Source organism: Oncorhynchus mykiss, chromosome 8 (assembly GCF_013265735.2).
Source record: "Oncorhynchus mykiss isolate Arlee chromosome 8, USDA_OmykA_1.1, whole genome shotgun sequence".
NCBI classification, from domain to species: Eukaryota; Metazoa; Chordata; class Actinopteri; order Salmoniformes; family Salmonidae; genus Oncorhynchus; species Oncorhynchus mykiss.
Window position 1 is genome coordinate 49,348,988 of NC_048572.1, and position 17,909 is coordinate 49,366,896.

The 17,909-nt window shown below is 42.6% G+C and overlaps 1 protein-coding gene across 1 annotated transcript in view; it reads left to right on the plus strand.

Moving 5' to 3' along the window:
• The window catches only part of gpr158b (G protein-coupled receptor 158b), a 102,538-nt gene that overhangs the window by 70,139 nt on the left and 14,490 nt on the right, over positions 1-17,909 (plus strand). Inside the window, exons 5-8 of the mRNA XM_021612743.2 lie at positions 1,583-1,651; positions 9,207-9,316; positions 10,628-10,866; positions 14,677-14,815. Coding sequence (XP_021468418.2) covers positions 1,583-1,651; positions 9,207-9,316; positions 10,628-10,866; positions 14,677-14,815 — 557 coding nt within the window. The remainder of the gene's footprint in view (positions 1-1,582; positions 1,652-9,206; positions 9,317-10,627; positions 10,867-14,676; positions 14,816-17,909) is intronic.

Sequence of the window (17,909 nt, forward strand, 5' to 3'; positions counted from 1 at the left end):
GAGTGCTACAGGGTGGTAGTCATTGTGACAGCCTTAGAGTTCTTGGGAACATTTGACGGTCTTCTGTTGTAGTAATGGATTCCATTGACATAGTGCTTTTCATCTGGTCTCAAAGCACTTTACCTTGATCTGGAGTAACTCATTATTCCACCCAACACCAATTTGTAGTAACATCCACCCGGGTGATGCATGGTAGCCATTTTGTGCCAGAATGTTCATCACACGGAATCCATTTCCACTGTGGAGAGGTGATGAGTGATTGGGCCAATTTGAAACTGGGGAGGGCCCAGGGTGAGTATAGCCAGAACTCTGGCAGCCATAATCAAGCATTAAGTGTCATGGGATTTTTTCATGTCTCATCCTAAGGGCACCTTTTGCAGTACGTATTCCACAGCAGTGATGGTTTTTGACACACTATAGGACAGGGTTAAACAAACCTGTATATGATATTCCAATATGGTTGTCTCTTAGAGAGTCCACACATGCCAGGCCGTTTGTTTTGTATATCCAGCTATATGCCACGATTCGAAGCTTGGGTTGTTCCATATAAGAATCTTTCAGAAATGCAGTTCAGATGAGATGTCCCTTGAGATGTGTGAATTTACATATTTACATAAATACATTGCCTTCTAGGATATAATGAGTAATTAAATTAAGCCCAGAGTTGTCCCGTGGCCCTCGCTCATTTTCACTAACATGATTGGTAGCAGAGCAGTTCAACAAAGGGACTATCTTGATAATTCATATCCATTGTGTTGTGCCATTGAGTCAAATTCTTTATTTATTTTCAGCCGAGTAGATTCAGAATGAGTGAATGGATGACAATTTCTCTCATATAATATGATTGTGTAGATCATCCTAGAAACTCTATGACTTACATTTGGCTCATTCATTCCCCTCCTCTCCCCTGTAACTATTCCCCAGGTCGTTGCTGTAAATGAGAACGTGTTCTCTGCTGCTTTAACAGCCTCCACTCTTCTGGGAAAGCTTTCCTCTAGATGTTGGAACATTGCTACGGGGACTGGCTTCCATTGAGCCACACAAGAATTAGATAGGTTGGGCACTGATGTTGGGCGACACTCGTCCGTTCCAATTCATCCCAAAGGTGTTAGATGGGGTTGAGCTCAAGGCTCTGTGCAGGCCAGTAAAGTTCTTCCACACCGATCTCGACAAACCACTTCTGTATGGACCTCGCTTTGTGCATGGGGGCATTGTCTCTGTTTGTGGCAACTGTTGCAAGTACAGAATCGTCTAGAATGTCTACGTGCTTCAGCACTCAGCGGTCCCGTTCTCTGAGCTTGTGTGGCCTACCACTTCCTGGTTGAGCAGTTGTTGTTCCTAGACATTTCCAATTTACAATAACAGCACTTATAGTTGACCGGGGCAGCTTTAGCAAGGCAGAAATTTGACGAACTGACTTGTTGGAAAGGTGGCATCCTATGACGGTTCCATGTTGAAAGTCACTTAGCTCTTCAGTACGGGACATTCTACTGTCAATGTTTGTCTATGGAGATTGCATGGCTGAGTGCTCTCTATTGTTCTCTACTGTTGAGTCTCTCTCTCTCTCGCTCTTTTTTTGTAGAGGATCCGAGCATCTGGTCTTATCCTCCTGGAAGCCATCTTGTTTGGAGCCTTGCTTCTCTACTCTACCGTAAGTCTCCAATTTAGACGTGTGTTTGTTTGTGACTTTGTGTGTGCGTGTGTGTGCATTTGTGTGTCTCTGACCGTCTGCATGCCTGTCCATTGTCCACAGTCCCTCTGAATTGATATATCACAGCTATATTTTAAAATGACACAAAAAAACAAGCCACAGACATCCTGGATGACAACACAGCTGGTGTGTGTGAGTAATGCTTTAAAGTGTGTCGTACAGTCCAACCTAGAGCGCCACACAGAGTTTTAACAGACGGGGAGCTTACAGCCAACGTTGCATGGCGTTTTTATGGAGCTACAGGGATTTCAAATTCACTCACTTCAAATACCTTCAATGGCTGCCAACTGCAAAACACAGCTGTCTAGAGAACACATTTGGAAAATTATAAAAGAAAAAGGGAAAACAAAGCCAGAGAAGTAAACCACACAGGAGGGACTATTAAAAGTTTGTTGACAAGGATGAGGTTCGGTGTTGTTGGCTAAAGTAAGCTTTAGAGATTGCTATAACTCTAGCCTGAGAGGAAAAGCCCAATGTCTCTTTAGCAATGTAGTATTTACATAACTTAGTAATAACGTAACTTAGTAATAACGTAACCTAGGAATAATGCAACTTAGTAATAACTCAACTTTATTATAACGTGATGTAGTAACAACGTAACGTAGGAACAATGTAACATAGTGACAACATGGTAACAACGTTATATTTTAACAATGTTACGTAGTAACCGCGTTATGCACTGGGAGACCTCACCTCACCATGTTTTTTTTTACTGAACATTATTTTTGGTGCATTACACACAAATGGGGAGATAAACCTAAGCTTATCAACAATACCACTATGGTTTGGTTGTCATCATTATCGTTGTGATATACTTTTAAACCAGGGGTGCACCACTCCAGTCCTCAAAGTTTTTGCACCTCAGGCCAAAGTGGAGTGACTCCATCCCCCCAAAATATACTTTCCCCTTTTCATCTCTTCTGCCACAGGACCCAGGAACTCCTCACTCCAATGTGCTCATGCAACCCTGGTTATCTCTCTCTATTCTTTCTCTCACTCTCTCTCACCCCCTCTCTCTCTCTTCCACAGTGATGTGCTCTCCTCCTGCTGCTGCTGTTGCCACAGCCGCAGCTTAGTGCAGCTGCTCTGCCGTGGCGCTCAATTTTTAAAGAGTCCGTCAAGTTCTAGCGCAACTTGTATTAAAAATACATCTGCTGGTTAATTTATTGGGAGGAGTTGGGGGTATGGAGAGGGGAAAGAAGAGGAAGCCACCTTAGCAGGTTGATGCTGGAAACAAACATGTCCTTCTCTTTCGCTTGTTTGAGTGTCCCATGCAAGTTATACTCTGCTGGGTATTGCGTGTGTGTGGTATTGCACGTGTGTGCTTGCGTATATTTGGCCTAGTTGTACGTCTTGTTTGGGACGTGATGTATTTTGACTTGTCATGGAGGAATGTGGGACAGGGCTTGGTTACTACAGAAGCCTGGATACAACTAATACTAGCCGGAGGTTATCAGTACAGTGAGTTTATGAAGAACATGATCAAATGCAGTTAATGAGTATGTAACTGGTGGCTATGTTTGGGAGGGGTATACAATATGAATCCCATTGTTGTCATTTGAGTGTTGTTGTGATGTCGCTGTTGGTCATGCTGTATGTGTATGTGTGTGTGTGTGCGTGCTCTGTACACTGTTACATTTCGCTCCTCAATCAAACTCATAACATTCCCGTTTCTAGCCTCAGATACTACTGTACATTAGGAAAATATAAGTAACTTTGAAGGAAACCAACTTGGCAATACATGTATGATATACAGGAGTCTGTCTCTTGCCTGTGTACCAACCAGTTAATGTGTCTCATAAGTGACTGCAGTCATTTACTTTACCAATAGCGTCACCACTCTAAGCCCTCCACATATGGACGTGGCTTTATATACACTTTTCATGACTCGCATGCAAATGGAAAGCTTTGGAACTTTAAAAGCCAGCTTACAGCCAGGGATACATGTCGGCTGACTGCAGCAATTCCTTGATGCCCTCGATCACATTTACAGTCATGATGCATGATGAGCGAGAGACCGTGCTGAAAAGATTTTGATAGTATTTCTTCTTAATGTATAGGATATAAATGCATCTTGGACAATTAGGGTATACTCACTTACTTGCTTTTTTATTCCTGGAAGAACATTAACTTAAAGATCTCCAGTGCTGCCAGTCTTGTGTTGCTTTCATTGCTTCTGGCCATGACAAGTGGATGCAATAAGGGTGTACTACTAGTAATTGTGGATCTTTCCTACATTACGCACATGCATTTAAATCCATAGACTGTAGGTGTACCTATTTCCCTATCACAGAGATGAGAGATGCGTGCGTAAATCAAAACTTTGTACAAATGTTCTGTTGACAGTGCTTGATATAGGCAACACTTTGGGTAAAGGATTAATAATGCAGGCAACTTGTTGACATAAGCATCTATGAAGTGCCTAGATGTACTGCTTATGAATGGCCTATGGATGGTTAATAATGTGTTATGAAGTCCTTATGCAGGTACCATTCAAGAAAAGTGCAGCTAAAGCTTGTCATATCATCATGAAGGTGTCCTTATGTATTGCTTATGAATGTGGTATGTATGGCTTATGAATGTGGTATGTATGGGTTATGAATGTGTTATGAAGTCCTTACCTAGGTACCTTTCAGGTCAAGTTTTACCAACATTTTCTTCCAGTGAATTCTGCAGCTAAATGAGGCCTCCTCTCATATCATGGAAGTGTGATATGTACTTTACGGGTTGTGTGTGGCACTGTGCCATTGTTTCATCCCATATCTACGAGAACATTTCCCCTGTTTGCGAGTTAAGCAAGCTGGTTGCCGATGTTCTGCCATCTCGCCGCAGGGGACAGGTGCTGTCGCTCTGCTTAATTATAGAGAATACCTGCCATCTCTCAAACAGCCACACTGCATACTTCGAGTTGTGGAATATACCATAGAGACGAGATAAAACTGTATCTCTGGGAGCTATAGTGTATAGCTGTGGAAATGTGAAGGTTGTACTAAACCTGGATTAGAAATGATATTTGTTGCCTCTCAAATGCTTTGAGTGTTTTGATTTAGCCGAACTGGAGGGCCAGATGGCTGGGGTTCTCACTTTTTGGGACTATTCCATTGGTTCCATTGTGTCATGCAAGTTCAATCGAGCGCACCTTTAGAATTTAAATAAAAAAATAATACTATTTGAACGCAGGTCTGATTTGTAGAGTACATGCAATATGTAAACAAGGAAGGAAATGGGATTGGGGTGGCTATCACACTTATTTGCAGGGATAGGTAGTGAGTATCGTGGAAGCGTCTAAAACCTGGTGCTTTTTTGTTATTTTGCTGAAAGCCAGCAAAGCAGTTCAGTCTGTGGAGCAGGGACAACAGCTCAACTTGAACATTCTCAAATATGTAGACTAGCTCGTGAGAAGGACGTTACTAATTTGGCTGACATACTGGTTGTGTGGTTGACATAATAGTTACAGTTGAAGTCAGAAGTTTACGTGCACCTTAGCCAAATACATTTAAACTCAGTTTTTCACAATTCCTGACATTTAATCCTAGTAAAAATTCCCTGTTTTAGGTCAGTTAGGATCACCACTTTATTTTAAGAATGTGAAATGTCAGAATAATAGTAGAGAGAATGATTTATTTCAGCTTTTATTTCTTTCATCACATTCCCAGTGGGTCACAAGTTTACATACACTCAATTCGTATTTGGTAGCTTTGCCTTTAAATTGTTTAACTTGGGTCAAACGTTTCGGGTAGCCTTCCACAAGCTTCCCACAATAAGTTGGGTGAATTTTGGCCCGTTCCTCCTGACAGATGGTGTAACTGATTCAGGTTTGTGGGCCTCTTTGCTCACACACGCTTTTTCAGTTCTGCCCACAAATTTTCTATCGGATTGATGTCAGGGGTTTGTGATGGCCACTCCAATACCTTGACTTTGCTATCCTTAAGCCATTTTGGCACAACTTTGGAAGTATGCTTGGGGTCATTGTCCATTTGGAAGACCCATTTGCGACCAAGCTTTAACTTCCTGACTAATATCTTGAGATGTTGCTTCAATACATCCACATCATTTTCCTGTCTCATGATGCCATCTATTTTGTGAAGTGCACCAGGATCTCCTGCAGCAAAGCACCCCCACAACATGATGCTGCCACCCCCGTGCTTCACGATTGGGATGGTGTTCTTCGGCTTGCAAGCCAAACAGTTCGATTTGTTTCATCAGACCAGAGGACATTTCTCCAAAACGTATAATCTTTGTCCCCATGTGCAGTTGCAAACCGTAGTCTGGCTTTTTTATGGCGCTTTTGGAGCAGTGGCTTCTTCCTTGCTGAGCGGCCTTTCAGATTATCTCGATATAGGACTTGTTTTACTGTGGATATAGATACATTTGTACCTCTTTCCTCCAGCATCTTCACAAGGTCCATTGCTGTTGTTCTGTGATTGATTTGTACTTTTCGCACCAAAGTGCGTTCATCTCTTTGAGACAGAACACGTCTCCTTCCTGAGCGGTATGTCAGCTGCGTGGTCCCATGGTGTTTATACTCGAAAACTATTGTTTGTACAGATGAACGTGGTATCTTCAGGCATTTGGAAATTGCTCCCAAAGATGAACCAGACTTGTGGAGGTCTACAATTCTTTTTCTGAGGGCTTGGATGATTTCTTTTGAATTTTCCCATGATGTCAAGCAAAGAGGCACTGAGTTTGAAGGTAGGCCTTGAAATACATCCACAGGTGCACCTCCAATTGACTCAAATTATGCCATGACATAATTTTCTGTAATTTTCCAAGCTGTTTAAAGGCACAGTCAACTTAGTCTATGTAAACTTCTGACCTGCTGGAATTGTGATAAGGTGAATTATAAGTGAAATAATCTGTCTGTAAACAATTGTTGGAAAAAGGACTTGTGTCATGCACAAAGTAGATGTCTTAACCGACTTGCCAAAACTATAGTTTGTTAACAAGAAATGTGTGGAGTGGTTGAAAAACGAGTTTTAATGACTCCAACCTAAGTGTATGTAAACTTCCGACTTCAACTGTAAATTGTGTATTCAGTATAGGTTTTATAACTGAACTCCATTTTAGTCACTTGAGATGTGACATTTGCGATTCTGCATCTGCTGGAATATATAATGAAATAAGTGAGTTACCATACAGAAACCTCGCAAACAAGCATTGCCCTTTGTTCAGTTGACAATGCATGACCTCGTGCCTCTATCCCCAGTCCTTGCCTCTTTCAATAATCAGCTAGAATGAACTTGAACTAGAATGAATTTCACATGGAGCTAACGGCAGGACAATATTTTCCAAGCAGATGCCTGTGACTCACCATTTAGACGACATCCAGAAAATGAGACAACAATGTGAAGGTTGAGAGGCAGCCAGCCTGGCCCCGCGGTCAGACATGTATCCGATGCTCTCCTGCTACTGGGTTTGACTATTAACAAAAGGTGAAGTTGTGTCAGCAATGCAGAAAGAGAAATGTAGTGGCTCGATGTGTAGCCTATGTTAATGTGGATCTTCATCCCTTTAGGTAATAATGCTGTGCTTAGATCAGATATGTTCCCAATGTTTTCCGGCATCTGTGTGTTTGACTATGAACAAAAGCTGAAGTTGTCAGCAATGCAGAAAGAGAAATGGGAGTGCCTGATTCCTCATTGATGTGTAGTCGTTTTACCTGGCTAGGGACTAAAGTTGAAAAATAGCTGGCTGGCACAAAATCTGTCATCTTTACAAAAAAGCTGATTAATGTGCATTTTCCTGTCAAATTAACCTACAGTTATAAATTAAATTTGAGTTGTGGCCTGGGGTGGTCCAGCATGTCTATGCCGCTGCTACAGTTGAAGTAGCCAAATACATTTATTCTCAGTTTTCACAATTCCTGACATTTAATACTGGTAAAAAAATCCCTGTTTTAGGTCAGTTAGGATCACCAGTTTATTTTAAGAATGTGAAATGTCAGAATAATAGTAGAGAGAATGATTTATTTCAGCTTGCATTTCTTTCATCACATTTCCAGTGGTTCAGAAGTTTACATACACTCAATTAGTATTTGGTAGCATTGCCTCTAAATTGTTTAACTTGGGACAAACGTTTCGGGTAACCTTCCACAAGCTTCCCACAATAAGTTTGGTGTATTTTGGTCCATTCCTCCTGACAGAGCTGGTGTAACTGATTCAGGTTTGTAGGCCTCCTTGCTCGCACACGCCTTTTCAGGTCTGCCCACAAATTTTCTATAGAATTGAGATCAGGGTTTTGTGATGGCCACTCCAATACCTTGACTTTGTTATCCTTAAGCCATTTTGCCACAACTTTGGAAGTATGCTTGGGGTCATTGTCCATTGTCCACTGATGTCTTGAGATGTTGCTTCAATATATCCACATACATTTTCTTTCCTCATGATGCCATCTATTTTGTGAAGTGCACCAGTCCCTCCTGCAGCAAAGCACCCCCACAACATGATGCTACCACCCCGTACTTCACGGTTGGGATGGTGTTCTTCGGCTTGCAAGGCTCCCCCTTTTCCTCCAAACATGACGATGGTTATTATGGCCAAACAGTTATATTTTTGTTCCATCAAACCAGAGGGTATTTCTCCAAAAAGTACAATCTTTGTCCCCATGTGCAGTTGTAAACCGTAGTTTGGCTTTTTTATGGTGGTTCTGGAGCAGTGGCTTCTTCCTTGCTGATCGGCCTTTCAGGTTATGTCGATATAGCACTCGTTTTACTGTGGATATAGATACTTTTGTACCGGTTTACTCCAGCATCTTCACAAGGTCCTTTGCTGTTGTTCTGGGATTGATTTGCACTTTTTGCACCAAAGTACGTTAATCTCTATGAGACAGAACACGTCTCCTTCTTGAGCAGTATAATGGCTGCGTGGTCCCATGGTGTTTATACTTGCATACGATTGTTTGTACCGATGAACGTGGTACCTTTAGGCGTTTGGAAATTGCTCTCAAGGATGAACCAGACTTGTGGAGGTCTACAATTTATTTCTGAGGTCTTGGCTGATTTCCAATTGACTCAAATGATGTCAATTAGCCTATCAGAAGCTTCTAAAGCCATGACATTTTCTGGAATATTCCAAGCTGTTTAAAGGCACAGCCAACTTAGTGTATGTAAACTTCTGACCTGCTGGAATTATAATACAGTGATTCATAAGTGAAATAATCTGTCTGTTAACAATTGTTGGAAAAATGACTTGTGTCATGCACAAAGTAGATGTCCTAACCGACTTGCCAAATCTATAGTTTGCTAACAAAACATTTGTGGAGCGGTTGAAAAACCAGTTTTAATGACTCCAACCTAAGTATATGTAAACTTCCGACTTCAACTATATGTAGCGCTGTAGGTATGGGTTTGAATCCAATCCGCTCTAGCACACTCTCCTTGCTTTTTCACTACACTTTTTCACTAGGGAAAATACTAAAGGAGTGGGACTGCCCCACTCTTTTTTTTAACATAAATTAAAATATAGTCAAAGTAATGTGTATCTCCACTTGTCTTTAGGTGATGATACTGTACTTCAACCCCAGCATGTTCCGCTGTATCCTCCTGAGATGGGTGCGTCTCCTGGGCTTTGCCACAGCCTATGGAACAGTGATCCTGAAGCTTTATAGGTATGTTGTAATTCATTCTATTTTTGGAGTTTGCCAAAGGAACCTAAATCACAGGGGTGTATTCATAAGTACACACAACAACAATATGTTTTGCACCGTAGAAAACGTTTTGCAACTGCATAATCATGTAGGTCCCTCTCCGTTACGACCTATCCTAGTGAATACACCCCAGATGTATCACGCAGAGAAACCAATGACATATGGCCAAATTGGATAACTTCTGCAGTATTCAGCCCAGAACATTGAGTCCTTTCTCCCCCCAATTTTCCCAATGATGCTCCTTGATGAGTTTGCCCTGTGGAGCGCGCTCTCATATCCAGGTTCTTCTAAGAATTGGTCCTGGTTTGCAGTCGTTCTATTTTGCTTCTTAGTAGTCAAAGCGAGAGGACTTAGAGGCAAAGGTAGCACTTTACATTCTCAATCACACAGAACTACTTACCGTAGCATAGAGTTTTCTCCACTCTCCTCTTCTGGAAATGAGTTGGCCCTCATGTTGGCCTTTTTACATTTCACTGAGACAGTAGAGAAACAACTCAATATGACCATGTGTATGTAAGAAATAGGTGTGTGTGTGTGTGTGTGTGTGTGTGTGTGTGTGTGTGTGTGTGTGTGTGTGTGTGTGTGTGTGTGTGTATTTGCGCCTGTGTGTGTGTTTGCTATTGTGTGTTTGGCGGGAGGGGGTACACCCCCACTTCAGTCAGTATAGTTTTGAGAGCAGTGCAGAAAAGAGGGGCCAAAGGGCAGCCTGCTACTTCACCTGACAAAATTACCAATTAAATTCCTCCTGGTGTAGAAAGCTCGAACCATGACCTCAGTGTCAGTACCCTCTAGGGGAATCCCACACACAGATCTGAGACAGGATCAATCATGGTTGTTCCCTCAGAGAACTCAAAGGTCAAAATATCTCCTCATTATATATCTATGCTAATCTAGCCCACACGTCTCAGTGGGATACTAGTGCTTGCACGGGCTTGCAGCAGTACAGGTAGTATAGAACAAGTAATAACCAAAACAATAGAAAGTGCAGTGGTTGAAGGAGTAATGTTGGGATGGTAGTGGTGGTAGTACAGTAGTTGCAGTTAAAGTAGTGTTAGTTGTGTCAAGTTCCATAATTTGTAAAATACATAATGATAAAGCAATACTGAAAAGGATATCTTTACCTGTTTATAACAGAGACCTGTTGGTTATAATATAGCTATATGTTTTTCTCAATGAGAATCATAAAACCAGAAAATGATGCCATTAGATGCCAAATTTTGCCTGTTTCGGATTTGGGAACAACAAAAACCTTCTCTCTCTTCCCTCCTCCAGGGTGCTGAAGGTGTTCCTGTCCCGTACAGCCCAAAGGACCCCATACATGACCAGCTGGCGGGTGCTGCGTCTGCTGGGGGTCATCTTGCTAGTGGTGCTGTGGTTCCTGGTGGCCTGGACCTCGGCCGTGTGTCAGACACCTGACCTGACGTTGGCTCTTATCAACATGGGCCTCACCCCCGATGGGCTGCAGTTCAGCATGTGCCTGCTCGACCGCTGGGACTACATGATGGCAGTCGGTGAGTCGTGACGGAAGTGTGGACCCCTAGTCAATACCCAGTGGGTAAATGACATCATTAAAGCTAAAAACTGGTTGAAATTATGTCATTGTGACGTTCCGTTTTATGTTTGTAGAGGGTTACGCCAATTGTCGTTTTCATTATCTTGGTTTTATAACAGTACCCAGTACCCTGCCCTGTACGTTAGTCACTGTTACTAGACGGCTACCACCCCGTACTCTACCCTTCACCTTCCACCCAGTCTCAGGTCCTGAGTGCTTTGGAGCAAGTTGTTATCAAGGATCTTTCTGTGCTTTGCTCCGTTCATCTTTGCCTCGATCCTGACTAGTTTTCCAGTCCCTGAAAACATCCCCACAGCATGATGCTGCCACCACCATGCTTCACCATAGGGATGGTGCCAGGTATCCTCCAGACGTGATGCTTCTCATTCAGGCCAAATAGTTCAATCTTGGTTTCATCAGACCAGAGAATCTTGTTTCTCATGGTCTGAGAGTCTTTAGGTTCCTTTTGGCAAACTCCAAGTTGGTTGTCATGTGCCTTTTACCGAGGAGTGGCTTCCGTCTGGCCATTCTACCATAAAGGCCTGATTGGTGGAGAGCTGCAGTGATGATTGACCTTCTGAAAGGTTCTCCCATCTCCACAGAGGAACTCTAGAGCTCTGTCAGAGTGACCATCGGGTTCTTGGTCACATCCCTGACCAAGGCCCTTCTCCCATGAATGCTCAGTTTGGCCAGGCGACCAGCTCTAGGAAGAGTCTTGGTGGTTCCAAACTTCTTCCATTTAAGAATGGCACTGTACATACACTGAACAAAATTATAAATGCAACATGTAAAGTGTTGGTCCCATGTTTCATGAGCTGAAATATAAAATCTACAACATTTTCAATACGCACAAAAAGCTAATTTCTCTCAAATGTTGCCAACAAGTTTGTTTATATCTCTTTTATTGAGCATTTCTCCTTTGACAAGATAATCCATCCACCTGACAGGTGTGGCATGTCATTAATCTGATTAAACAGCATGATAATAACACAGGTGCACCTTGTGCTGGGGACAATTAAAAGCCATTTTATGTGCAGTTTTGTCACACAACACAATGCCACAGATGTCTCAAGTTTGCTGACTGCAGGAATGTTCACCAGAGCTGTTGGCAGAGAATTGAATGTTCATTTCTCTATCATAAACTGCCTCTAACATCGTTGTAGAGAATTTGGCAGTACGTCCAACTGGCCTCACAACCGCAGACCATGTATAACCACGCCAGCCCAGGACCTCCACATCGGACTTCCCTGTGGGATCGGCTGAGGGGGGGTGGGGTGTTTGCTGAGGAGTATTTATGTCTGTAATAAAGCCCTTTTCTGGGAAAAACTCATTCTTATTGGCTGGGCCTGACTCCCCAGTGGGTGGACCTGGCTGCCAAGTTGGCGGGCCTATGGTTGCACCCCTGCACAGTCATGTGAAATTCATAGATTAGGGCCTAATTAGGGCCTGACTGATTTCCTTATATGAACTATAACACTATAAAATCTTCGAAATTGTTGCATGTTGCCTTTATATTTTTGTTCAGAATACATTTATATTCCGGACTCTGGTTTGCTCGTTCTAATATTTCTATATTTAAAAAAAAAAAATACACCCCCCCCCCCCCCCCCCCATTTTTTTTATTTTTATTGTTAGGTATTACTACACTGTTGGAGCTAGGAACATAAGCATTTCGTTACACTCGCAATAACATCTTCAAAGTATGTGTACCTGACCAGTAAAATTGTATTTTATTTGATACTAGGCCCTACTCCTATTATCATCGCCACTGGGGCTGTTGTTGTTTGTTTCATCATTCCCAAAAGCCAAACTGTAGGTGGGAACACAAATGGACTCCTCCAGTCTCCGAATAACAAGAGAAGAATTGGAGAATTGCCAAGCCCCTTCTAGAGGGGAATGTGACAGGCAGCTGAGACACAGGACCTATCATCCAATCCTTTTTAAAGAGGATGGATCCCTGAGAAGCGATGTGCTCTGCTCTGTCAGAGGAGAGTGTTTTCACCAACGGGTTTGAGATAAGGCGTAAGAACATTGTGCAGCTTCGCAGGGGAGGCAGAGACAGCTAGAGTGCCTGTAAATAGAAATGGTGAAGAGGAGAGATCGGTCTGCGGTCGGGGGTAGGGGGTCAGCCGCCCCGCTGATTGTTCTGACAGCTTCTGGAAACGTGTGGGCGATATCCACCCTTCTAAGGTGCTGTACAGGACAATCATTTTAAAAAGAGAACATACAATTATTATTTGTATTGTTTTGTGGTTCTACAATAATGATAACAATTATTTATCAGTTAATGAAAAGAAAGTGTTGATCTAACAAGAAATGACTTATTCCTCCCACCAGCATTTACAAACAGCTCACCATGCATACTGATGACATATTAAATAGCTTATAATTAGTCATCATGATTCAGAAAATATTAATAATAATACACTCTAATCACTATTTACAGATGACAATCCACAATCCGACATGATCCCTGTTGTCTTTGGTGTTAATTATTGAATGAATGTAAATTAGGGCTGTTTTTATGGGCAGACAATAGAGAGCAATTCTGAGAATGTAGAACAAAGGAAAGATGAGAGACTCTGACTGCTTTACAGTTCTGATAACAGTTCTTGGAAATGGAATATAAATTAGCATCACCGTTATGGGCTCCCGAATAACAGTGAATCAGTCCTGAAACAGTTCTGAAAAGTGGGTCGTATTCATTTGGGCATGCAACGGAAAATGTTTTAAACAGTTTTGAGCAGTTCTGAGAATAGTTCTAAAAACATAGAATAAAGGAGAGACGAGAGACTTGGACTGTCTTACAGTTCTGACACCAGTTCAGAGAACTTAGGATAATGCCAGTTCTAAGTACAGTTCTTAGAATGTAGAATAAACCAAGATGAGAGACTCAGACTTCCTTTCTGTTTGCTAACTACCAGCGACCTTTGGACAATAGAAAGGATCTCTATCCAGCAGGAGATCTGTCAATGAGGCAGTGGGCTGGCAGTCAAGCAGTGGGAAATCACTGTTGGCAGAAAGGGAAACTCTCACGGGCACAGCAAAATTAGTAACTGTCAGTGGCTAGTGACTACATGATGTGCAGCCATCAACACTTGACAGGCTGAAGTCCTTGAATTTTGCCAAATCTTTCCTGCTGAATTGTGGCCTTTTCAAAACGGACGGGACATGAGGATAAGGCTGTGACGATTAATTTTGGATAACGATTGATTGTCATGCAAATGGCCACGGTTATGGTCATAATTGTCATTTTGTCTAACTTTTTTTCAGCTTGTAATGTATCATAATGCATATTTGAAAATTTGTTAAGACATACCTAATGAATACACCACAGCTTTGATGACACCCCTGTCTCAAAAACAAGTGGGTTTCTCCTTGTGACTGTGCCATTTTGCTCATAAAATGATTACAACTTTTACCCACTTCATGTCAAAATGAAAAACTGCTATTGAGTAAACTATATCTACTTGAATATAAAGTTGAATCCCTCCATCTTCTAAAATGTATGTATTATGACAATTCTTTTTTTTTTACAGAATCATATGATAATTGTGCCAGCCCTACATGTGGAGACCCTTGAATTGTATTGCTAAATAACAAGTTACATGTATGCCATTTTGTGCAAACCAAAGCAAACAATGGTTGTCGTAAATAATGCAGATCTTACAGAATATAATTTTAAATTTCCAGTCATTGTATGTTGTGCATCTCTGCTATTTGTGTGTTAGAGTTAAGGACAATCTATTGTTGACCTCTCCTTATCTAGCTGAGTTCCTGTTTCTTCTGTGGGGAGTGTACCTCTGCTATGCTGTCCGGACCGTACCGTCAGCCTTCCATGAACCACGCTACATGACTGTTGCCATATACAATGAACTCCTCATATCGGCAATATTCCACACCATTAAGTAAGTAATAAGAGAGAGAGAGAGTCCATACTGTGTATGCCCTTACAAATGTGTGACCCTATAGTTTATAATCATAATCAAGAAGTGATATAGGCCTCTAAGCAGGAGAATAACAGGAGCAGAACATCCCCAGTTAAAAGGCAGAATAGAGCGCTCCCTCCCATCAAGCAAATGAATAGTCAGCAGGACAGCTTGGATAAGCCACTTGAACAGAGGTGAATAAAATATGCCTGCACCAGGCAGACAGTGCATAAATCTGCCAAGGCTTAAAATAAACTCCTTATGCCCTGTAACTGTTCCTCTACTTGAATCTGCTGGTGGAGCTGACACTGGTTGGTGGCACTGGCTTGATGAGACACCTCCTCATTTGACCACCAGGAGAACTACAAGTGTGTGTGGGGAAGGGGGGTAGGGGGAAAGAGGGTTGTGTGTGTGTGTGTGTGTGAGAGAGGAGGGGTCGTGTGTGTGCTGCTCACGAACAGCTGGGTCCAATTAATACTTTTTACAAATCCCAATGAAAGGGATTGGCGTACGTACAGTATGAGCATAAACAAGTCTATTGTCATGCGGAACAAACCAGCAAGGTTATGGCATACCCATCAATTTAATCCCGAGGTTGTATCTGAAGAGGTTTCATAACATGTTGGCATGCCTCACCCAATAACAAACCAGCTGTGATTGAATATGCCTACATTGAATATTACAACAGTGACGGGAGGGGGGGGGAATCGATTACTGTAAATCTGTCCCCTAAATGTAAAATTCTAAACAGCACCCTCATGAATGTCTCAGATGAACCGAACCCCAAAAAGAAACTCATCGCATCATCTCTGAGGGATCGGAGAGAGCAGCCAGGTTGCTGGAGCCCAGAGATAAGGGCTGGCAGACTAAGGGAGGAGAGGAGGAGGGGCTGGAAGGAGGAGAGGAGGAGGGGATGGAGAGAGGAGAGGAGGAGGGATGGAGGAGAGGAGGAGGGGATGGAGGGAGGGAGGGAGGAGAGGAGGAGGGATGGAGGAGAGGAGGAGGGGATGGAGGGAGGAGAGGAAGAGGGATGGAGGGAGTCGTGATGTTGCTTTTCAACCAATGCCAAAAACACCCTTTGGGATGACTAAGACTGCTGAACTCTATTTCTTGAACTGCATTGTTGGTTAAGGGCTTGTAAGTAAGCATTTCACGTTAAGGGCTACACCTGTTGTATTCGGCGCACATGACAAATACGATTTGATTTGACTAACATGATTAATGAGGTTGAATCTTATTATCGGAGGAGCAGTTGATAGAGGGATGGAGGGACGGAAGGACAGAGACTTTTGTGGCACCTTGACCGCCGCCCCTCAGCGCCATGATCCCCGTTGAATTAGTCAAGGATATGAAAGAGCCCAAATTCTTGTAAATTCACTTGCCTCATTTAAAGTTTGACGCTTAGCCCTTATCCTAACCTTAAACTTAATCCTTACCTTAGCCCTGACTCTAACCTTAATCCACAGAATCGTCAAGAATGTAATTTTATGCTGTAGCGTTAAGATTTCCCTTCAATGGAACTAAGGGGCCTGGCCCGAACCATGAAAGGACAGCCGCAGACCATTATTCCTTTCCCACCAAACTTTACAGTTGGCATTATGCATTGGGGCAGGTAGCGTTCTCCTGGCATCCACCAAACCCAGATTTGTCCATCGGACTGCCAGATGGTGAAGTGTGATTCGTCACTCCAGAGAATGCTTTTCCAATGCTCCAGAGTCCAATGGCGGCAAGCTTTACACCACTCCAACTGATGCTTGGCATTGCGCATGATGTACTTAGGCTTGTGTACGGCTGTTCGGCCATGGAAACGCATTTCATAAAGCTCCCGATGAACAGTTTTTGTGCTGAAGTTGCTTCCAGAGGCAGTTTATAACTCGGAGTGTGAGTGTTGCAACCGAGGACAGACGACTGCTACGCGCTTCAGCACTCAGCAGTCCCGTTCTGTGAGCTTGTGTGGCTTACCACTCCGCAGCTGCGCAGTTGTTGCTCCTAGACGTTTCCACTTCAAAATAACAGCACTTACAGTTGACCGAGGCAGTTCTAGCAGGGCAGAAATTTGATGAACTGAAAGGTGGCATCCTATGACGGTGCCACGATGAAAGTCACTGAGCTCTTCAGTATGGGTCATTCTAATGCCCGTGTTTGTCTATGAAGATTGCATGGCTGTGTGCTCGATTTTATACACTTGTCAGCAACGGGTGTGGCTGAAATAACCGAATCCACTAATTTGAAGGGGTGTCCAGATACTTTTGTATATATAGTGTATATGCAGAGTACGATAGAATGGAATATGGGATAAAACAACAAGGACTGTACCTAATAATGACCTAATAACCATGTATTCCATAGTAACACCAGCTTAATGACTAGCATGGCAATAGCACAGTAAGAATAATGGCAAGGACTGTATATTATACAAATAGTAGGCTATTGCACAGCAGCACACAAGAGCAAGAACTGTATTTAAATGTATAGTATAGGAAATAGGAAGTAGTGAACAATATCAGTAGTAACATAATAATAACTACAAGAACTACATAGAATACTGCTACTGTAGCACATACTACAAGGATAACAACAACGTCAACAGTGATAACTTTGTTTACGCATCCCATGCCCACATGTCCACCCACGTTCTGAGACTGGTAAAACACAGTACAGGCCTGGCTAATACTTATACAATTGAGGGAGCATGCAACAGACCCGATTTTCCAGTACTGGGCTGGCTAGGAGCATCTGTCCAATCAATCACAGGATGCATGATCAGTGCATGGGCAGAGTGTGGGGTGCATTGGGACCAGTGATGCCAACTTAGCAATTTTGTTGCTAGATTTAGCAACTTTTCAGACTACCCTGGCAACTTGTTTTTCAAACAGCACCTAGCATCAAATTTAGCTACTTTTAAAAATGTATTTTGAACTTTTAGTAACTTTTGAAAGTGACTCAAACGCTAAAATGCACGCATTTTCCCTCTAAATGACACAAAAATGATTCTCTGTCACACACTCAGTCACAACACAGGTGCCTGGCTGCAAAAGTGCATTGTGATTGATGTCAGCAGCAGGCGCTCAGC